Source organism: Ochotona curzoniae, unplaced genomic scaffold (assembly GCF_017591425.1).
Source record: "Ochotona curzoniae isolate NIBS_2020 unplaced genomic scaffold, NIBS_Ocur_1.0 scaffold_4701, whole genome shotgun sequence".
Taxonomy (NCBI): domain Eukaryota; kingdom Metazoa; phylum Chordata; class Mammalia; order Lagomorpha; family Ochotonidae; genus Ochotona; species Ochotona curzoniae.
The window spans coordinates 62,047,957-62,065,287 of record NW_024467122.1 but is presented as its reverse complement, the minus strand read 5'-3'; the positions used below and the strand labels follow the sequence as shown (position 1 = coordinate 62,065,287).

At 36.6% G+C, this 17,331-nt stretch overlaps 1 protein-coding gene across 12 annotated transcripts in view; it reads right to left on the bottom strand.

The window, feature by feature from the left end:
- Nucleotides 1–17,331, bottom strand: part of TCF12 (transcription factor 12) — a 318,581-nt gene that overhangs the window by 188,032 nt on the left and 113,218 nt on the right. For 11 of the 12 annotated variants that reach the window (XM_040969724.1, XM_040969726.1, XM_040969731.1 and 8 more), the window contains exon 4: nucleotides 15,858–15,931. In XM_040969724.1, coding sequence (XP_040825658.1) covers nucleotides 15,858–15,931 — 74 coding nt within the window. Of the gene's footprint in view, nucleotides 1–7,616; nucleotides 7,679–15,857; nucleotides 15,938–17,331 lie in introns of those variants that run through there. The other variant, XM_040969733.1, reaches the window with a different exon arrangement.

Sequence of the window (17,331 nt, the reverse complement as noted above, 5' to 3'; positions counted from 1 at the left end):
CATGTTGGGTCTAACAAATAACTGGAACTGATTAATGTTTGTGATTATTTCTGTCACTGCTTCCACAACGTGCAACCCTAACCAGCATATAACTTTTGGTAAATTGTAATGAAAGTTATAAAATGCTTTACAAACATTGAAATAAAATTAAAGCACACAGTAGCTATTAGTATACTCATATATCATTTGGCTGGATAACATCCAGCACACTATGAATCAACTAGAGATCCTGTTAAAATGCATCTATCTAAAGATGCATTAAGTTCTGGAGGGGTATCTGAGAATGTATATTCTTAAACTTAAGGTGATGCTGATGTCACTGGGCTATGGTCTACATTTTTTGCTGTCAAGTACCTCGATGGTCAGGATATGAAGAAATTTTCCACATATTGAAGAAAACTCTAGAAGTGACAGGCAGACACACCACACCCTTTTCTCCCAAGAACATTACAGCTTCAATAGTTTCCAATTAAGTACAGAGAGAAATTCCACACATAAGAACATACCCAAGGCAATACTTTCATATATGTACCTATCCATGTATTTTTTAAAATAATTATTTATTTATTTGAAAGGCACAGCTACAGAGAAACAAATCACCACAAGCCAAGTATTTCAGATGGTTAGTGTTAGAAAAAGCAATTGTGTAATTGCTAACAGAATATCAAAATTCCACATATCTCTTGGATAAGCATTACTTTTCTGCCTTGTGTATCATATGCAGGGCAGCCAGTAGCTAACAGGCCCTCAGTTCAGCAACTCAAAGGCAACTGAATCCTAGCAAAAATCACATCAGTTTCAAAGTGAATATTTATCCAATCAAATGAGAACCAGCCCTAACTAATACCATGTTTGGAACCTTAGAAGAGAATATACAAAGGATCATACTAAGTAAGCTATGGTAGATTCCTCACCTGCAGATATTCTGAAACACAAATAGGTTATTCTTGAAATTTATTTATCAATTCATTATTTTTAAGACAGAGAGAACAAGATTTTTTTCTTTCACTAATTCATCCCTCAAATGCCCCAACAGCAGGGGGTGGGGCTAGGCTAGATCAAGGTCAGTAGTCAAATCTGCATCTTCCAGGGCATCCAAATACTTGGGCCAATCCCTGTTGCCTCCTAGGGAGCAAGAATGGAGAACAGACAGGGAGACACAAATCCAGGCATTCCAAAATAGTACATAAAAACCCTGACGCGGCCAAACATTGGTCCCTAAAGGTATTTTGGTAATTTGATGACTTAGTGAGAGGTAACTACTACATATATTTAAAACGTAAGAAGGTAGTAATACAAATTTATTTCAACCTATGTGAAATAAAAAATGACATAAAATAGTATAAACATAAACACAGGAAAAAACGCTAAAACGCTAATTCTTTCAGCAAAAATAATTTTTAAAAGATTTATTAATTCTATTTGAATGGCAGAGTTACAGAGAAAGAGAGAGAAAGATCTCGTTTGCTGGTTCACTTTCCAAAATTTTAATGAGGAATCATCTGTTAAAGAAAATCCAAACCCAAATAGGTATCTTCCTTAGTAAAATTATACTAAACACTTAAGAAATTCTACAAAAATTCTTCCAGAAAGCCAAAGAGGAAATAAGATTACTTATTTCATTTTCTGAAGTTAGCAGTACCACGACATTAAATCCTTATAAGACATTACTGTGGAAAAATTATAGCTCATCTCCTCCAAAAATTTTTTTAAACATGAAATGCAGATAAGATTTACAGAGAGGAGAAACAGAAAGATCTTCCACCCACTGGTCTACTTTCCAAACGGGCACAGTGGCCACAGTTGAGCTGATTCAAACCCAGGAGCCAGGAGCTTCCTCTGGGTCTCCCACACTGATGGGAGGCTTTGGGCCATCCTCTATTGCCTTCCCAGACCATAAACCAGGAGCTAGATGGGAAGTGGAGCAGCAGTGACACAAACCAGTGCCCATATGAGATCCAGGCACTGGCAAGGTGAGGATTTAGCCATTGTAGTGTGCCGAGATAAAAACTATTTTTTTAAAGTTTTTACTTATTTACTTGAAAGTCAAAGTTAGTGGCTATGGCGATGACTCTACTGCCTAATCCTCCACCCCTAAGCTCTGCAATTCCATTGAGCACCAGTTCATGTCCTACCTGCTCTTCTTGCCATTTGGCTCCCTGCTTATGGCCTGGGAATGCAATAGAAGGCCCAAAGCATTGGCACGTGTACCAATGTGGGAGAGCCAGAAGAAGCTCCTGGCTCCAAATCTCTTAACTTGGCTGATGTGGCCAATTAGGGAGTGACTCAGTGGATGGAAGAACCTTCTCTCTGAAAATCTGCATTTCCAATAAAAATAAATAAATATTTTTTTAAAAAAATCCAAATTAGAGAAGCACAAAGATTTTCCATCTTCCAGTTTACTCCCCATGGCTCTAAGAGCTGGGTTTGGATTTGGCTGAATCAAGGAGCTTCCTCTGGGTCTTCCCGGTTTTGACCCTGGCTGAATCAAGTAGCTAGGAGCTTCCTCTATCTACGTCTCCCTCATAGGTGTAGTGGTCCAAACACTTGGGTCAATCTCCTCTGCTTTCTTAGCCCATCAACAGAAAGTTGTGCTGGAAATGGAGAAGTGGAGACATGAACCAACACTGACGTAGGATTCTGGAATCATAGGTGATTTTATGTGCCTGGTTACAATACCAGACCCACTACCAATCTATGTTATTCATATAAAAATTGTTAACATTTTAACAGAAACATACAACGACAATGTATACTAACTCAAAATTTATTTATTCTAGGAATGCAAGGTTGCGTTAACATTTAAAAAAAATCCTATGGTAACATTTAAAAAGAAAAACATGATAGGACTCTCTCAAGAAATGTAGGAAGAAGGTACAATATTCAGCATCCAATTTTGTTGCATATTAAGAATACAAGCAGATTTTCTCATCCAAAGAAACTTGTATCTCACATGCTTTACTGTTTTCTACAAAAAGAATGCAAAGCTATCCACTTAATACATCTATTCAATATATAACCAATTCAATAAAATCAATCCCTATCCTGAGTTTACAGCAAAAAGCAGAGATTATCAGTGGATAATGTAATGCTCAAATAGAAAAACCCTCCCGAATGCATAAGAAGCTACTATAATAAAGTTTAACAAGCCACCAAGATACAAAGTTAGTTTACAAAAATGAAGTATGGTTAGATGTAAATACAAACAAGTTTCAAAACATGTATTACAGCATCAAAAGCATGAAATATTTGATAAACTGAAGATGTTTAGGAACTATACCTAAAAATCACAAAACTTTACTAAAAGAAGTTAGAGAAAATTAAAATAGAGATGTGTTATTCTTATGAATTAAATCCAAACTGTTAAGATATCAATTCCCTGAAACAGACCTGTATGTTCAATATATCCTCAAAAATGTAGATACCTTTTAGAAGCCAATATGCTAGGGGTCAGTATTTTGGTGTAACAGGAAAAGAGGCTGCCTGCAATACTGGCATCCCATATGATTCCTGGACCCCTGCTTGAACCCATGCCACCCATGTAGGAGACTCACACAAAGTGCTCAATTCCTGGCTTTGATCTGGCCCAGCCCTGGCCTTTGTAACCATCTAGAAAATGAAAAATAAAGGGAAACTCTCTCTCTCATTCCTTTTTTTAATGGTCTATAATTCTGACTTTCAAATAAATAAATATCTTTTAAAAAGTAGCATATTTCTAAAAAGAAATTAATAAACCAGCACCAAACATTTCAACTTATATGCAAATTACCTAGAACAATGTAAACACTTACAAAGCAGAAAACTGGTTAGAAGATTTGTAGTACCTGTTAATGACTTAAAAAATTAACCAAGAGAGTATGGTACTGGCATGAAGATAAAACCGACAGAATAGAATATAGAAATTGACTGTCACACATACAGTCAACTGATTTTCAATAAAGATAGCCAGGTAATTCAATGAGAAAAACGGATAATCTTTTGGTGTTTATAAACCTGAACAGCCAACTCAAAAAAACCCAAAAATTTAAAAATTGGGCAGGCTGTAATAAACCTAGTGGCTAAATCATTGCTCTGTACACCTGGGATCCCATATGGACACTGATTCGTGTCCCAGCTGCTGCACTTCCCATCCAGCTCCCTACTTGTGGCCTGGGAAGGCAGTAGAGGGTGGCCCAAAAACCTTGGGACCCTGCATCCTCGAGGAGAGACCCAAAAGAAGCTCCTGGCTCCTGGGTTTGGACTGGCTCAGATCTGGCTACTATGGTCAACTGGGAAGTGGACCAGTGGATAGAAGATCTTTCTCTCTGCTTCTCCTTCTCTCTGCAAATCTGCCTTTCCAATAAAAAATAAATAGATCTTTAAGAAAACAAATTTAAAAACCAAATTCATTCCTTTACACCTTTATACCATACAAAAACTGAATTAACAATCCATTAATTAATTGAGTAAAGTATCTGTTATCTAATTTACTATCTCTTGACACTGAGGGAGCATGCTGCAGGTGAGGGACTTCTGAGGGACTTCCATTAACAACGTCACTGCACTTGTTGACCACAGAGCTCATGTGTCAGAACTGGACCTCAATAGCTCAGATGGAGCAGTGGACGGCATACCCAGATGCACATGGAGGATAAGGCAGTCCACTGGGGTCTGCAGAGGACATCTGGTACTATAGCAGAGGATGGAGGGCAGATTGATCAACTACCCTGGCCAAGTGTAGGCAGTGAATATTTGGGTGACTGGAGGCTCTGAGGTGGACTATGTCAGCCAATGCACCTTGGAAGGATTTCCCCGTCCATGGGGTGGTGAGATTGATAGCCTTTTAAAACTATTGAAACTATTTGAACAGAACCCTCAGAGCACACCCCATATTGGGGACCCAGGGATGACATACAGTGGCCATTCTGCATCCCTGGGTACTGAGATGTTTGGGAGGCTGGGCGTGGCTCCTCCCCAGATATAGGAAGATAAAGGAAGAAGAAAAAGAAAATGTAGAAACAATAGTTTCACATACCTTCTCTTGACCCTCAACCCTTCCCACCATAATCAATTACGTAAACATTCTCAGAAGTAAAATTAAATAATATTTTTAAAAAGATAATCACATGCCACATGACACACAAGTCAACAGACAAGATACTCCAGTGACAGCAAACCCATTAAGTTTTAGAGAATGGAGATGAAAAATCCTATGCAGTGAACACACAGCTAAAAGAGTAAGAGAAAAAGGGACAACTGAAGAAAAAAGGGTCCACCAAAAATTTCAGTGAAGAGTCAAATTAGAAGCTTTTGAAGACTTTGGCATGGTTCTTGAAATTACTGAATTTTGGACCTTAACACTGAGTATAATATCTGTTTACATGCAAATGTTTATTTAAAAAACAAATTAAGTAAAGCACTGAGATCATATTTCTGAAAAAGGAGACATCTCTTGAAATAGAGGCAGATTCTTTAAGGAAGCACCCAGAAGGTCTTATAAAGATCTTCCAGTGGGATCCTGACCCTATGCAGGCCTAGAATAATGTATGTGTCTACGTTAACACAAAGCTATGAAGTTCTTACAAAAGTAAAAAAGTTACACAACATGAATTTGTACAGCAATATAGTGTTTGTGCTTAACCTTAAGTATTATTACACATGAGTCCAGAAGTTTAAAAACTTTTCAAAGTTATACAGTTACAAAGAATAAGATTAATTTTGAAGAACAAAAATTATTCAAATAAATTGAGCTTAATCTATGGCTGACATTGTGGTACAAGGGGTTTTATCCACTTCCCAACATCTCTGGAAACAGCTGCTCCATTTCTGACCTAAATTTCTGTTAATTTATGTCACAAAGCAATGGATAAGAGCCTAGTACTCACATGGAGACCAGGATGGAGTTTCTGGTATATAACCTTGGCCTGGCTTACCCTAACTGTTACAGTTTTGGGGGAAGTGAATCAGGACATGGAAAAACCTCTCTCTGTCCTTCAAATGAACAAAACTTCATAGAATGCAGTCCATATGTATAGCATTTCTAATGTCTGTAGCATTCCACAGCAAAGTCCTAGACCTTCATATTCATTCATCACTTACTCACTGATTCAACCAGATCAACTTTCAGTCATGCAAGCTTCACTCAAGGCAAATACTCTATAAAGGTATGCTATATTTTAACTTTTAGAATACTGTTCTTCAGCTGTATTTTCTCTATTTTTAAATATGTTTAAGTATACAAGCACCATTTTGTTTCGACTACCTACAGCATTCATGACAGTAATGTGCCATAGTGTTAAAGTCTGTAATTTTCTGGCACTTATTTTTTTTGTCAGAATAGACATGGAATTATCAAGGAGATTAAACACAGAAAGAGGGATAACACTTATAGATTTCACTTATTAATAGGTATTTTGCATAAATTTCCATTTAATTCTGATACATTTATAGGACAAATCACCCTGCAGATGAGAGATCTGAGGCTCAGAAACAAATGTCTTATCTAAGAGCAAATGCAGTGATAATACCTGGAAACAAACTAATTTTATTTATCACATGGCTCACATATTTCAATATGGAAAATGTAAGTAGTATTTCTATCAGAAATAAGAATTTTATATTTTTCGGAGTAGTTGTTTTTAAATTACTGCACATGAACGAATAACTGCTTCCAGGCCTCTAACACTTTGGCAAGCATACACAGGAGAAAGTAAGTAAGAATTACACAGCCTGGTTACTAGTTCCACATGCATAATTAACTGTAAGTTGCCTATATGCCCTTCTTCCCTCTTTAAAATGAGAAAGATCTTTTAAGACTTTAAAAATTACTTCCCAATAAGCTGATATGAAGGGCAACATGTAAAAGTGAACTTTGTAAACTTTGTGACAAAAGCTAGTTTTGACTCCTACTAATACAAATAAGGTAAAGGGACCTATGTTCAGACAGAATCTATCCCACATTTTACTCATTAGAAAAAAAATTGCCTACAGATACTGTCAATAAAACAAGACCTCAACAAACACAAAAAGAAACAGAAAGAATTCAAAGATTATGCTTTGATTTTGACATGTCAACTTTACAGTCTGGACAATTCTGGACAATGAGAAGGCAAAAAAAGATTATAGAGATCAGACCAGTCATGCAAAGACGTTCATAGGCAAACAAAGTTAAGCGGACCTCACGATGCGAGTGATAACATTGACAAAAAAGCTATTGCTAAAATAATCTAGGGTAAAGCATCCTGACAGCTGCAGTCTTTAGGAAGAATAGACAGCCAGACTGAAAACACAGAAGCTTTTACTGGCACAAAACAGAGAGACAAACCAACTGATCACTAGGTAAATTCCTTTTTATCACTATACGTGTTTGCCAGCAAGATATCTAAAGGTGCATACAATATCCCATTTTTCTTCTCCTTAATCAAGAACATTTAAGTTGTAAACTACAGGGAAATGTTGCTTTAAACACAACTAAGTGTAACAAACAACATTTACTGCCATGGGTTTTGTTTTGCCTTTAAAAGACACTCCTTTCTTAACCACAGCTTTCTATACATTCAAAACATTCAGAAGGAGCAGTTACATAACAAAACAGAGATTAATGGGAACACAGATGCAATATATTAGAAAACACTTACTTTAATTTTCTGTCCCTTCTGTCTTGCTTTGCTATTTAACTGCTTCATCTTGTGTTTTGTACCTGAGATCAAGAGGCATAAAATACTATTTCAAAATTGTGTGTCCTTTCTAATTATTGCATTTGAACTCCTAGAAACTACAGATTCTATAGTTTTTCCCCTTTAAAAATAAGCACATTAGCAAATAATAAACAATCTGGAGGAAATATCTATACTACATAAGAGAATACAAACTGAATTCATTATTCATCAATTCATCAAGGGACAGTGAACAAAAGCTATTTTATCTGCTTTTACTCAGAAAATGAGATTTCCCATTTATAAGGAAAACTCAAACAATCTGATAGTTGTCACAGTTGTTACAGCCTAAATAAAACAGATAAAGCTTAACATAAGGTCATCATTCAGGAAGGATGGGGAGTGTTACATGATTTTATATTTTCCCCAGTTTTTCAGCTGTGGCAATAAGTTTTTTCCTTATATGTCTCATTTTTCTATTACTCTGCAGTATAGTCTTTTCATCCTAATTTAGATATTATTACATCATGAATAGGCCAAGATAGTAAGATCTTTCCTGGTCATCCTACTTCACTTCAGAAACATCCCCCTACTCCAGCAATATAATATACTAACCTTTCTAAAATATCTCACTGCATTAAAATTCTGTTTTTGTGTACTGGCACTGGCGTGTGTGTGTCAGAGAGCCACATATGCAGGGACAACCCATACTGCATCAACAATATGTTGATGTAAGATTAAGTTTTTCTCTCTGTCACTATGCCTTTCAAACAATAAATCCTTTTTAAAAATCTGTTAATTGACTCCATTCTTCTCTAAGATTACTTGCCTTATATTTTCTTATATCTTGCACTATTCACTTACAAGTTAAGCTGATTTAGTATCTACTGAATTTTGTGATTTCAGTCTCTGTGCTTTGGTTCCCATCATTCAACAATTCCTTAAGGTTGACCTTTCAACTCTTTTCATAAAAATATATTCTATCTTTTCAATAGTAATTCATTCAAAAAACTTGTGCTTGTATGAAATCTTTAATAAGTATTATTTTCTAAACTCTGATACAGATATATTCACTTTTAAAACTCCAGTAAACCATGAATTTATAAATCTCAGCATTTTAAAATTGGAAGATCAACATAAGCACAGACTCCTTAATAGCAGGACTACATAAACACCCTTCTTTACAAGGATGGCTCTCAAGTCACTGTGCTCCACGAGGAAAGAAAACAACAAGTCTGTTCTGCCTGTAGATAAGCCCCCAAGGTCTTTGTGGCCAATTATGAATGAACTACTCCTCAGGGTCCTTTCCAAAATTCCAGTCAGCATAACCCTTACTGAGGTCAAAATGACCTCTATGTAATTTATATAAACAGGAATCAAGGTTCTATTATTCCATATCTAATTTGCTATCTACAAAGTATGAAGAGGCTCTTAGCTTACCTCATCCTAATGAATGAAAAGATACTGAATGCATGCTAAAAATGGAGACAGAACTAAGCAGAATTAAAGTTCCCTTTAGGTACAGTTGGAATAGTCCAGGACTACAAGAAAAAAGAATTAATCTCATTCAGATAATCTTCTAGAATTATTTTAGCTTTTACAGAATCAAAAGGATAAATGTTTACTTCAGTTTTTAGTTTTATTTGTCTTTTCAAATTTCCCTAATGCTTTGTTTATATACTTTTTAAAGATTACAGCCATATATAAATCCTTGTACGCGCACATTTTCATTTTCAATCTAAGCTAGCCTATCAGGCTGCCATCTGTGGGTGTTTCCGACAACTGATCTATGGAATGACCACTGCACATATGTTTAAAAATAATCTGAAGCCTCACTTCCCTTCACTTCTACAGAAAGCAGGAGGCACAATATATACTAAAATAAAAGCCTCAAAACAATTACTGTTTTACTTAATAAAAAGTGTTTGCAGTCATTTTGTGCTATATCGTATACTACAACTAAATCAAATATTTTAAAGTCAACTCTTTACCACATAAATGACATTCTCATTCTCCACAAAGAGCCACAAGTCTGGAACTTTATTATTACAGCCAATGGAAAGAGGAAGAGGGTGAGTGTGGGTTTGAAGGTTTAAAAAAAGTAACTTACTCAGAGACACAAAACTAGGAAGTAGGCATGACAAACCAGAATCCAAACAACTTGATCTTAATGCCTAATTTCCCCCCAAAATTTTGATTTCCTTATGTGATTTCCTTATACAGTGACAGACAGGGAGAGAGAAAGATCTTTTCCACCCATTGGTTCACTCCCAAATAGCTGCAACAGCTGGGGCCGAGCCAGGCTGAAGCCAGAGCCAGAAACCACTGGTTCCTCTATATGGGAGACAGGGACCAAGTACTTCAGGCATCTTCTGCTGCCTTCCCAGGCACATTAGCAAAGACCTAGAATGAAAGTGGAACAATTCTGATGTTGTTGTGGCTGTTTTAACTCACACCAGTTGTTGACCTGGTTTCATGGCTTCTCAATTATGAAAATCTATAGGGATGGAGTACTGGGGTCTATCATATACAGATGTGGGGGAATAATGGAACATGCATCCCTGTTTTCAGACGAAAGACAGATTCCCAATAAAACTGTTGGACATGTGTAGACCATGGGATGCTAGACTGCCTGACATTGTCTGCACCAACAATGTTGGGGTACACTTAAATAAGAGACTAATAGAATTATGATTCCTTTTGAAGGACTACACTATTGTAGTAAAATGGGGAAAATCTGTTGGGGGTGGGATTTTGGGTAGGAAATCCCAGCCTATACGAAATTGTACCACATAATTCAGAATTCAAAATAAAAATATATATATACATATATATAAAAAAGAAAATGGCATATATGGAAAAAAAAAGTGGAACAATTCAGACTCAAACATGGGACACCAATGTCTCCAGCAATAATGCCATATACACAGATCCCAGTTTTCAAGCCCTTAAGTTCCATTTTCTAAATACACTTTCTTAAAATAAATATAGTTGGTAAGCAATAGTTTACATTGGGTCTGGTGAGATGGCTGAAGTAGCAAAATCCTCAGCTTATAAGCACTGGCATTCCATATGGGTACTAGTTCCTATTCCAGCTGCTCCACTTCCCATCCAGCACCCTACCTGTGGCCTGGGAAAGCAGTCGAGGATGGCCCAAAGCCTTGGGACCTTGTACTACCAATGGAAACCCAGAAGCAGCTCCTGGCTCCTATCCTCAAATTGGCTCTGCTCCGACCATTGTGGTCACTTAGGGAGTCTTTGTCTCTCCTTCTCTCTGTAAATCTTATCTGCTTTCCAATAAAAACAAATAAAACTACTCTTAACAGTCACAGATCTTCTCTCTCTGTTCACATTTGTCCTCTGCCATTCTGTTATTATACAGAATATTTAAGAGTTCTTCTATGTCTTCAGAAATGAAGTAAAATCTTTAAAAATGCTACCCTAAGATTGAGAGTAACTGAGTCACAAGTCAGATTGTAAGTAATCATCCAAACTTGCCAAATTTCAGGTGTATTTTGTATCGATAGCACAAATCAAAAAAAAAGTTAAATTCCATACGTACTCCATCTGTCTTCTCGTGTATGAAATAATTAAGCTGGATGTCATGGTACCTGAAGAACTGAAAATTCTGAAAATCCTACAACACTGTAAAAATCAGATGAAATAGCAAAAATATAAATGATTGTTTGAAAAGCCACCAAGCTCCACTCAACTGATTACTGCTTCTTTTTCAACATTAACTATCATATTAGATCATAGAAAACATGAACGTGGCCATAAGCAAATGCCAACTCCTAATCACTGGTGCTACCTATAAATACAATTATTACAAGCAGCTTACAACTGGTGAATTTGTTTACTTTTTAAATAAAGGCACTAACAGCTTAGCATTCTACAGAGTGTGACAGGCAACTTCTCTCTCCTGTGGATCCTATCAAAGCACCTGGGACAGATGTAAACCTCGGGAGCACGCCAGTACTTCACTTGGCAGCTTGCCCTGGGCTGGCTGAGCCACACGGTGAAGACGGTAAAGAAATCAGATGGCAACGTAACACATCCTGTTGAAGCTTTCATAAACTCAATGCACTAATTATTTCAGAAACAGAATTTGTACATCAGGAAACATAATAACTAAAGTATGCATTAACTTTTTAGACATATGAAGATAACAGTTGTAATAAAAGTATTAGCAGCTTTCACTTAATATACCAATCAGTGAAACAGAATAATGAATAGCTAATCTTATCTTTCAACTTTATCAACAACCTACATGGTGAGTGCAAAATTGCCAGAATTTTAAACACAAGAAAATTGAAGCACAAAGAGATTAATTAACTTGCAAAGGATCACACAGTGTGAGTTTCCAAAGCATTCCTTTATTCATTTCAATATCTTATTAAATAAGTTATTTATTTTAAGTTACCATTTATCTATCATCACCATCTACCTTAAACTTCATCATCTTAGATCAATTTTGATTTTTTACTCTGAATCTTCAAACCTAATTACTCTAGCAAATCTAAAGATTAGTCTTGAATTTGATTATATTCACTAAGCATGTACATAGCAATCATTACGTACAAAGCATTATACAATGTGACTTCAAAATGTTTGTGTGAGGCAAAGACAAAATTTTATTACAAAATTTCACTCTCCCTTTGCCCAAAAAAGGACAATTGAAACAAAAAAGAAAATAGATTTTGCTTGTGTTCTTTAAAAATCTGCAAGAAAGGAAAGTACACTAGGCATGACTGGGTCAGCAAAAATTTCTCATTTATTACACCTAAATACAGTCTATTTGTAGACATACTCATTCACTTCAATGTGTGTGGTTATAGCATACCGATCTAGCAGCTACATATTGAGGTGCACAGGTTCAAGCCAACACCTTGAGAGCACTCACTGACAACAACCTCATGAAATAGTTATCGTTACCCTCACTTCACAGTTGAGTAAATGAGGTGCAATGAATTTAATCAATCTGTCTGGAATTACACAGGCATCAAGGTGATACAGCTGAGTTTCATATTCAAGCAACCTGATTTCAAAGGCTTCATCCTTAACAGTTACCTTCTGAAGAGAAAAAAATGTTTGAGGCTAGAACAAACTATGAACAGTATGGTAAACAAGAACAATCATGACATTTTCTAGTTTTGGGGCCCAATGAACATCAAATGCAGAAAACTTTTTTTTTCCCAGAGAAAGATTGAAAAAAAAAAGGTGTTAACATACAACTCTTGCTCATATCTACATTCTGAGAATTTAATTGCTTTTTTCTATATCTACTACTTGATCATAATCACCACTTACATAAATTTTTTTAAAATGGAAATGCTACTTATGTCACACTTCTCCTTTCATCTGTTCATGTGTACCTTCGGGTTCTGCACAAGTGGAAAGAGGTCAAGAGGGCAGACACCAGTCCTCCAGCATGGTGACTGCAGACAGGACACTGCTCGTTCCTTCTGAGTGCCTCATAAATGTCTCACACTCAAATTTCCTAAGAATGCTAACCATGCCTACTATTTCTCTACAATCACTATTAGATAGTCCTTATTGCTACATCTACCTAACAAAAACTCATCACTGAATGGGCACCTGTGGATAGTTTTAAACGCCAGAACCATAACATCTTTTGGATTACTTTTTCAGGGAATCTGGTAAAATTACAAAGACATTCCACACAGCAAAGTAAACTTCCGTACTTCTGAAAGAATAGCATAAGATTAGGAAAGGAATGAGAAGTTTGAGATCAAATATGTGACATGGGTACAGCTTATTTAAACATGAAGGCTACCACAATAGACTGATGTCTTAGAATTAAAATTAGGATCAATAAACAAATCACGTACATAACAAGTAATTTACCTCGACAAGCTGTAAATAACTTCAAAGATATCTTTATTTGAGTTACAGATGGAGAAGAGGGAGAGGGAGACAGAGAGATCTTCCATCTTCTGGTTCATTGCCAAGTGGTCTGCAGTCAAGACTGTGTGAGGCCAGAGCTAGGAGCTTCATATGGCTCTCTCACACGGGTGGTAAGTATCCACACACTTGAACTACCTTTCGCTGTTTTATCTGCAGGCCGCTGACAGGGAGGTGGATTGGAAATGCAACACCCAGGACATGAAAGCCAGTATGCTAGACGCAGCTTTACCTGCTACATCACAACGCTAGTAGCCTAAACATGTGATTTCAACCTGTACGATTCTATGCAGCCACCTTTGTGCAATAATACACACAGTAATTCAAAGTATTAACAGAATTCATGTCCTAAAAATGGTCCTATGTAACTATGCAAATTATTCTTTCTCTGTTATGGTTTGAGTGGGGAAAAGAAGAGAGAACAGAAATTGATAGATTATACCAAGTACATAAAACTGGTATTTTACTGCACCAAACTTCTCACTTCGTAAGTTTATGTGGTACAATGAATGGCTGGAAGTACCCAGAGACCAATTTGATTTTTTTTTTAATAGAAAACTAGTTTACTAATGATACTGAGCCAATTTTACTTCTCACTACATACAATACACCCTTAAAATAATAGAGTAAGATTAATAAACAGTATTACACATTTAAACTAACTACAGACCAAGTACCAAAATGAAAAAGTGAGATTTGCTTTGGATTCCATCTCTGAAGACAAACCTAAACTTTAGGCTCATGGATCACATACACATTTTGGATATGCTATTATGCTCTTTTTTCCTAAATCCTACATTCTACCCCCATAGAAAAACTGGCAATTTGGAAAGGGAAGTAAATACAGGGCACAGAAAATATCAATAAATGCATGTGGAACAACAACATACTATTTATACTTCATGCCTTTAAAGAAAAATAATCAAAAATTAATAGCAAATATACTACATAGAGTTGCTATTTAAATGTAACCAGGAAATCTTTCTCTCCTTTTTACAATATTACTTCAAGAATCAGAAACTTTAAAGTTGATGGAAATTTGGGCATCAACTATATCAAAATAATATATTCAATATTCAACTCTAGCTCCTTGTAGAATTGAGAAGAAAAAACAAGTCTTTGGAAGAAAAAACAAGTCTTTTAAACTCCAATGTAGGGCCCGGCACAGTAGCCTAGTGGCAAAGTCCTAGCCTTTTACATGTGCTGGGATCCCATATAGGAGCCAGTTCATGTCCCAGTGGCCCTGCTTCCCTTCCAGCTCCCTGCTTGTGGCCTGGGAAAGCAGTCGAAGACGACCCAGAGCTTTGGGACCCTGCACCTGCATGGAGACTCAGAAGAGGCTCCTGGTTCCTGCTCCTGGCTCCTGATTGGTGCAGCTCCAGCCATTGCGGCCTCTTGGCGAGTGAATTATCAGATGGAAGATTTTCCTCTCTGTATATCTGACTTTCCAATAAAAATAAAATAAATCCTAAAAAAAAAAGAAAAAACCTCCACTGTTCTGTAGCTTTCTCAGGCACTGATTCCCAAAAGAGAAACACATAACTGAGGTTTGAGTCTATACAGCCTTCTGAGTTTCACATTAGTATCCAGTTCTTCTGAAAATATTTTAGCTAAATTAAACATAGGCTACAGCCAACTGTTGAAAACTCTGGTTTTGGAGATTTTTTTTTAAAAGTGTTTAATTTCACTGGATGCTTTGATCTCATTTTCTATCTTCCACTCCCACTTTTTAAAAGACCCCCAGTCCCCACCAAAGGCCCTAGCCTTTTAAACTTTCAGGGTTCAGAACTTCAGGTTGGTCTTGTTTTTGCATAATTGTCAAATAAGAAATGCCTACTGTTATGTCTCTTTTGATATGTTTCCAAGACAAGACAAAGCAACCACATTGTTCATGATATAAATAGCTAATGACTGCTGGAATAAGAATGAGGGAGAGGTAATTCAGAATCAGTGTTTTGAAAACCACCAACATCTTGAAAAACAAACAAACAAAGAAAACTGGCTGTGCAAAGGAATAGCACCCAGTGAAGCAGTCCAAGTGTTAGAACTTTCGTAAAGACCTTTGCAGGAAATCTAATTACAAAAAACACCAAGGAAGTCTACGTAAGCGCAGGAATTACAATGAATCCCAATTCCCAAAGTATGACAGTTCATTTAAGGAATTAAATTTACTGACCATATGCTGAGTGTTCTATTTTCATGAAAATAACCTAATTTTAGAAATAGTTTACATATGAAGTTACCTATCCTTCTACATTATCTTTACAGCTTTAACCGAGAGTTGATAAATGAACTTACTCTGGATGAATCATAGGAGGGACTTGGCTGACCACTTGTTCCCCAAGATGTTGTACCTCCTCGTTCATCCATACCTAAAGAGAGAAAAGTATAAGAGATATAAATCTAAAAGGGTAAGATGGTAAATTTTGTTAGTATGGTACAGAGCAAGAGTACAATTCAGCAATTAGTATCTTCTTTTTAATGAACCTGGTAAATATCAACCCTGGTCAGAGAAACTTGTGGAAAATAAATTATTCACATTATCTTTGGCACTATTTCATTAATTCCGATGAAATGATCTACATATACTATGGGAATTCAGAATCAAAATATTTCTTTGGAGACAAAAAATAGGATACCCTGAGGATTATCTTTTTTATCTTATTCCCCATCAATTATAAGTCTAGGAACTTCCAAATCTTCTCTGGTAATACATGCATGAAACTATGAACAGAGGGGCCGGCACTGTGACTTGACGCAAGCTAATTCTTCATCTGCAGTGCCAGTATCCTGTATGGATGCCTGTACTAGAACAAGCTGCTCCACTGCCCATTCAGATCACTACTTATGGCCTGGGAAAGCAATGGAGGGTGCTCTAAGCCCTTGGGCTTGCATATATGTGACACCCAGAAGTTACTAGAACTGCTCGACTCTGGCCATTGTGGCCATTTGGGAAAGAGAACATATAACTGACTTCCAAGTAAAAACTTAATGAATCTTCAAAAGCTAAAAATATTATAAATATAGCTCTTAACCATTAGAAAACAAGGCCTAACAACAATTCAACATAGACAAACTGGCTTCTATCAGAGTCTTTTCTTCAGAAAAGGCATCAAACAATTACCAATTCAACATTAGTTCTATCAAAACTAAACAAAATAATACAACTTAACTCTAGTAATTTTGTGGGTAATACTTCAACAGCCTCTAGAATTATACATAGTCTAATTCTAAATGAGTAGTACCACTTTAATGAAAGTTGCAAAGGAAACTCAAATGAGAAAGAATCATTAACTATTAATAACAGAATAGTTTAATGTACTAGTTCATCTTTTTTTTTTTTAAGATTTATTTATTTTTATTACAAAGTCAGATTTACAGAAAGGAGGAGAGACAGAGAGGAAGATCTTCCATCCGATGATTCACAACGGCCAGTGCTGTGCCGATCCAAAAGCTGGGAACCAGGAACCTCTTCTAGGTCTCCCACACGGGTGCAGGGTCCCAAAGTTTTGGGCCGCCCTTGACTGCTTTCCCAGGCCACAAGCAGGGAGCTGGAAGGGAAGTGGAGCTGCTGGGATTAGAACTGGCCCCCATATGGGATCCCAGCAGGTTCAAGGCAAGGACTTGCCACTAGGCCACGCCACTGGGCCCAGTTCATCTTTTGAAGGCTGGGCTGTTATTTTCACTTCCTTATCAATCCAGCCAATTCTACCCTTCCTATTCTGAAGACTTCAGTGTCTTTCATCCCTGACTCCTAGGAGGACAGACCTTT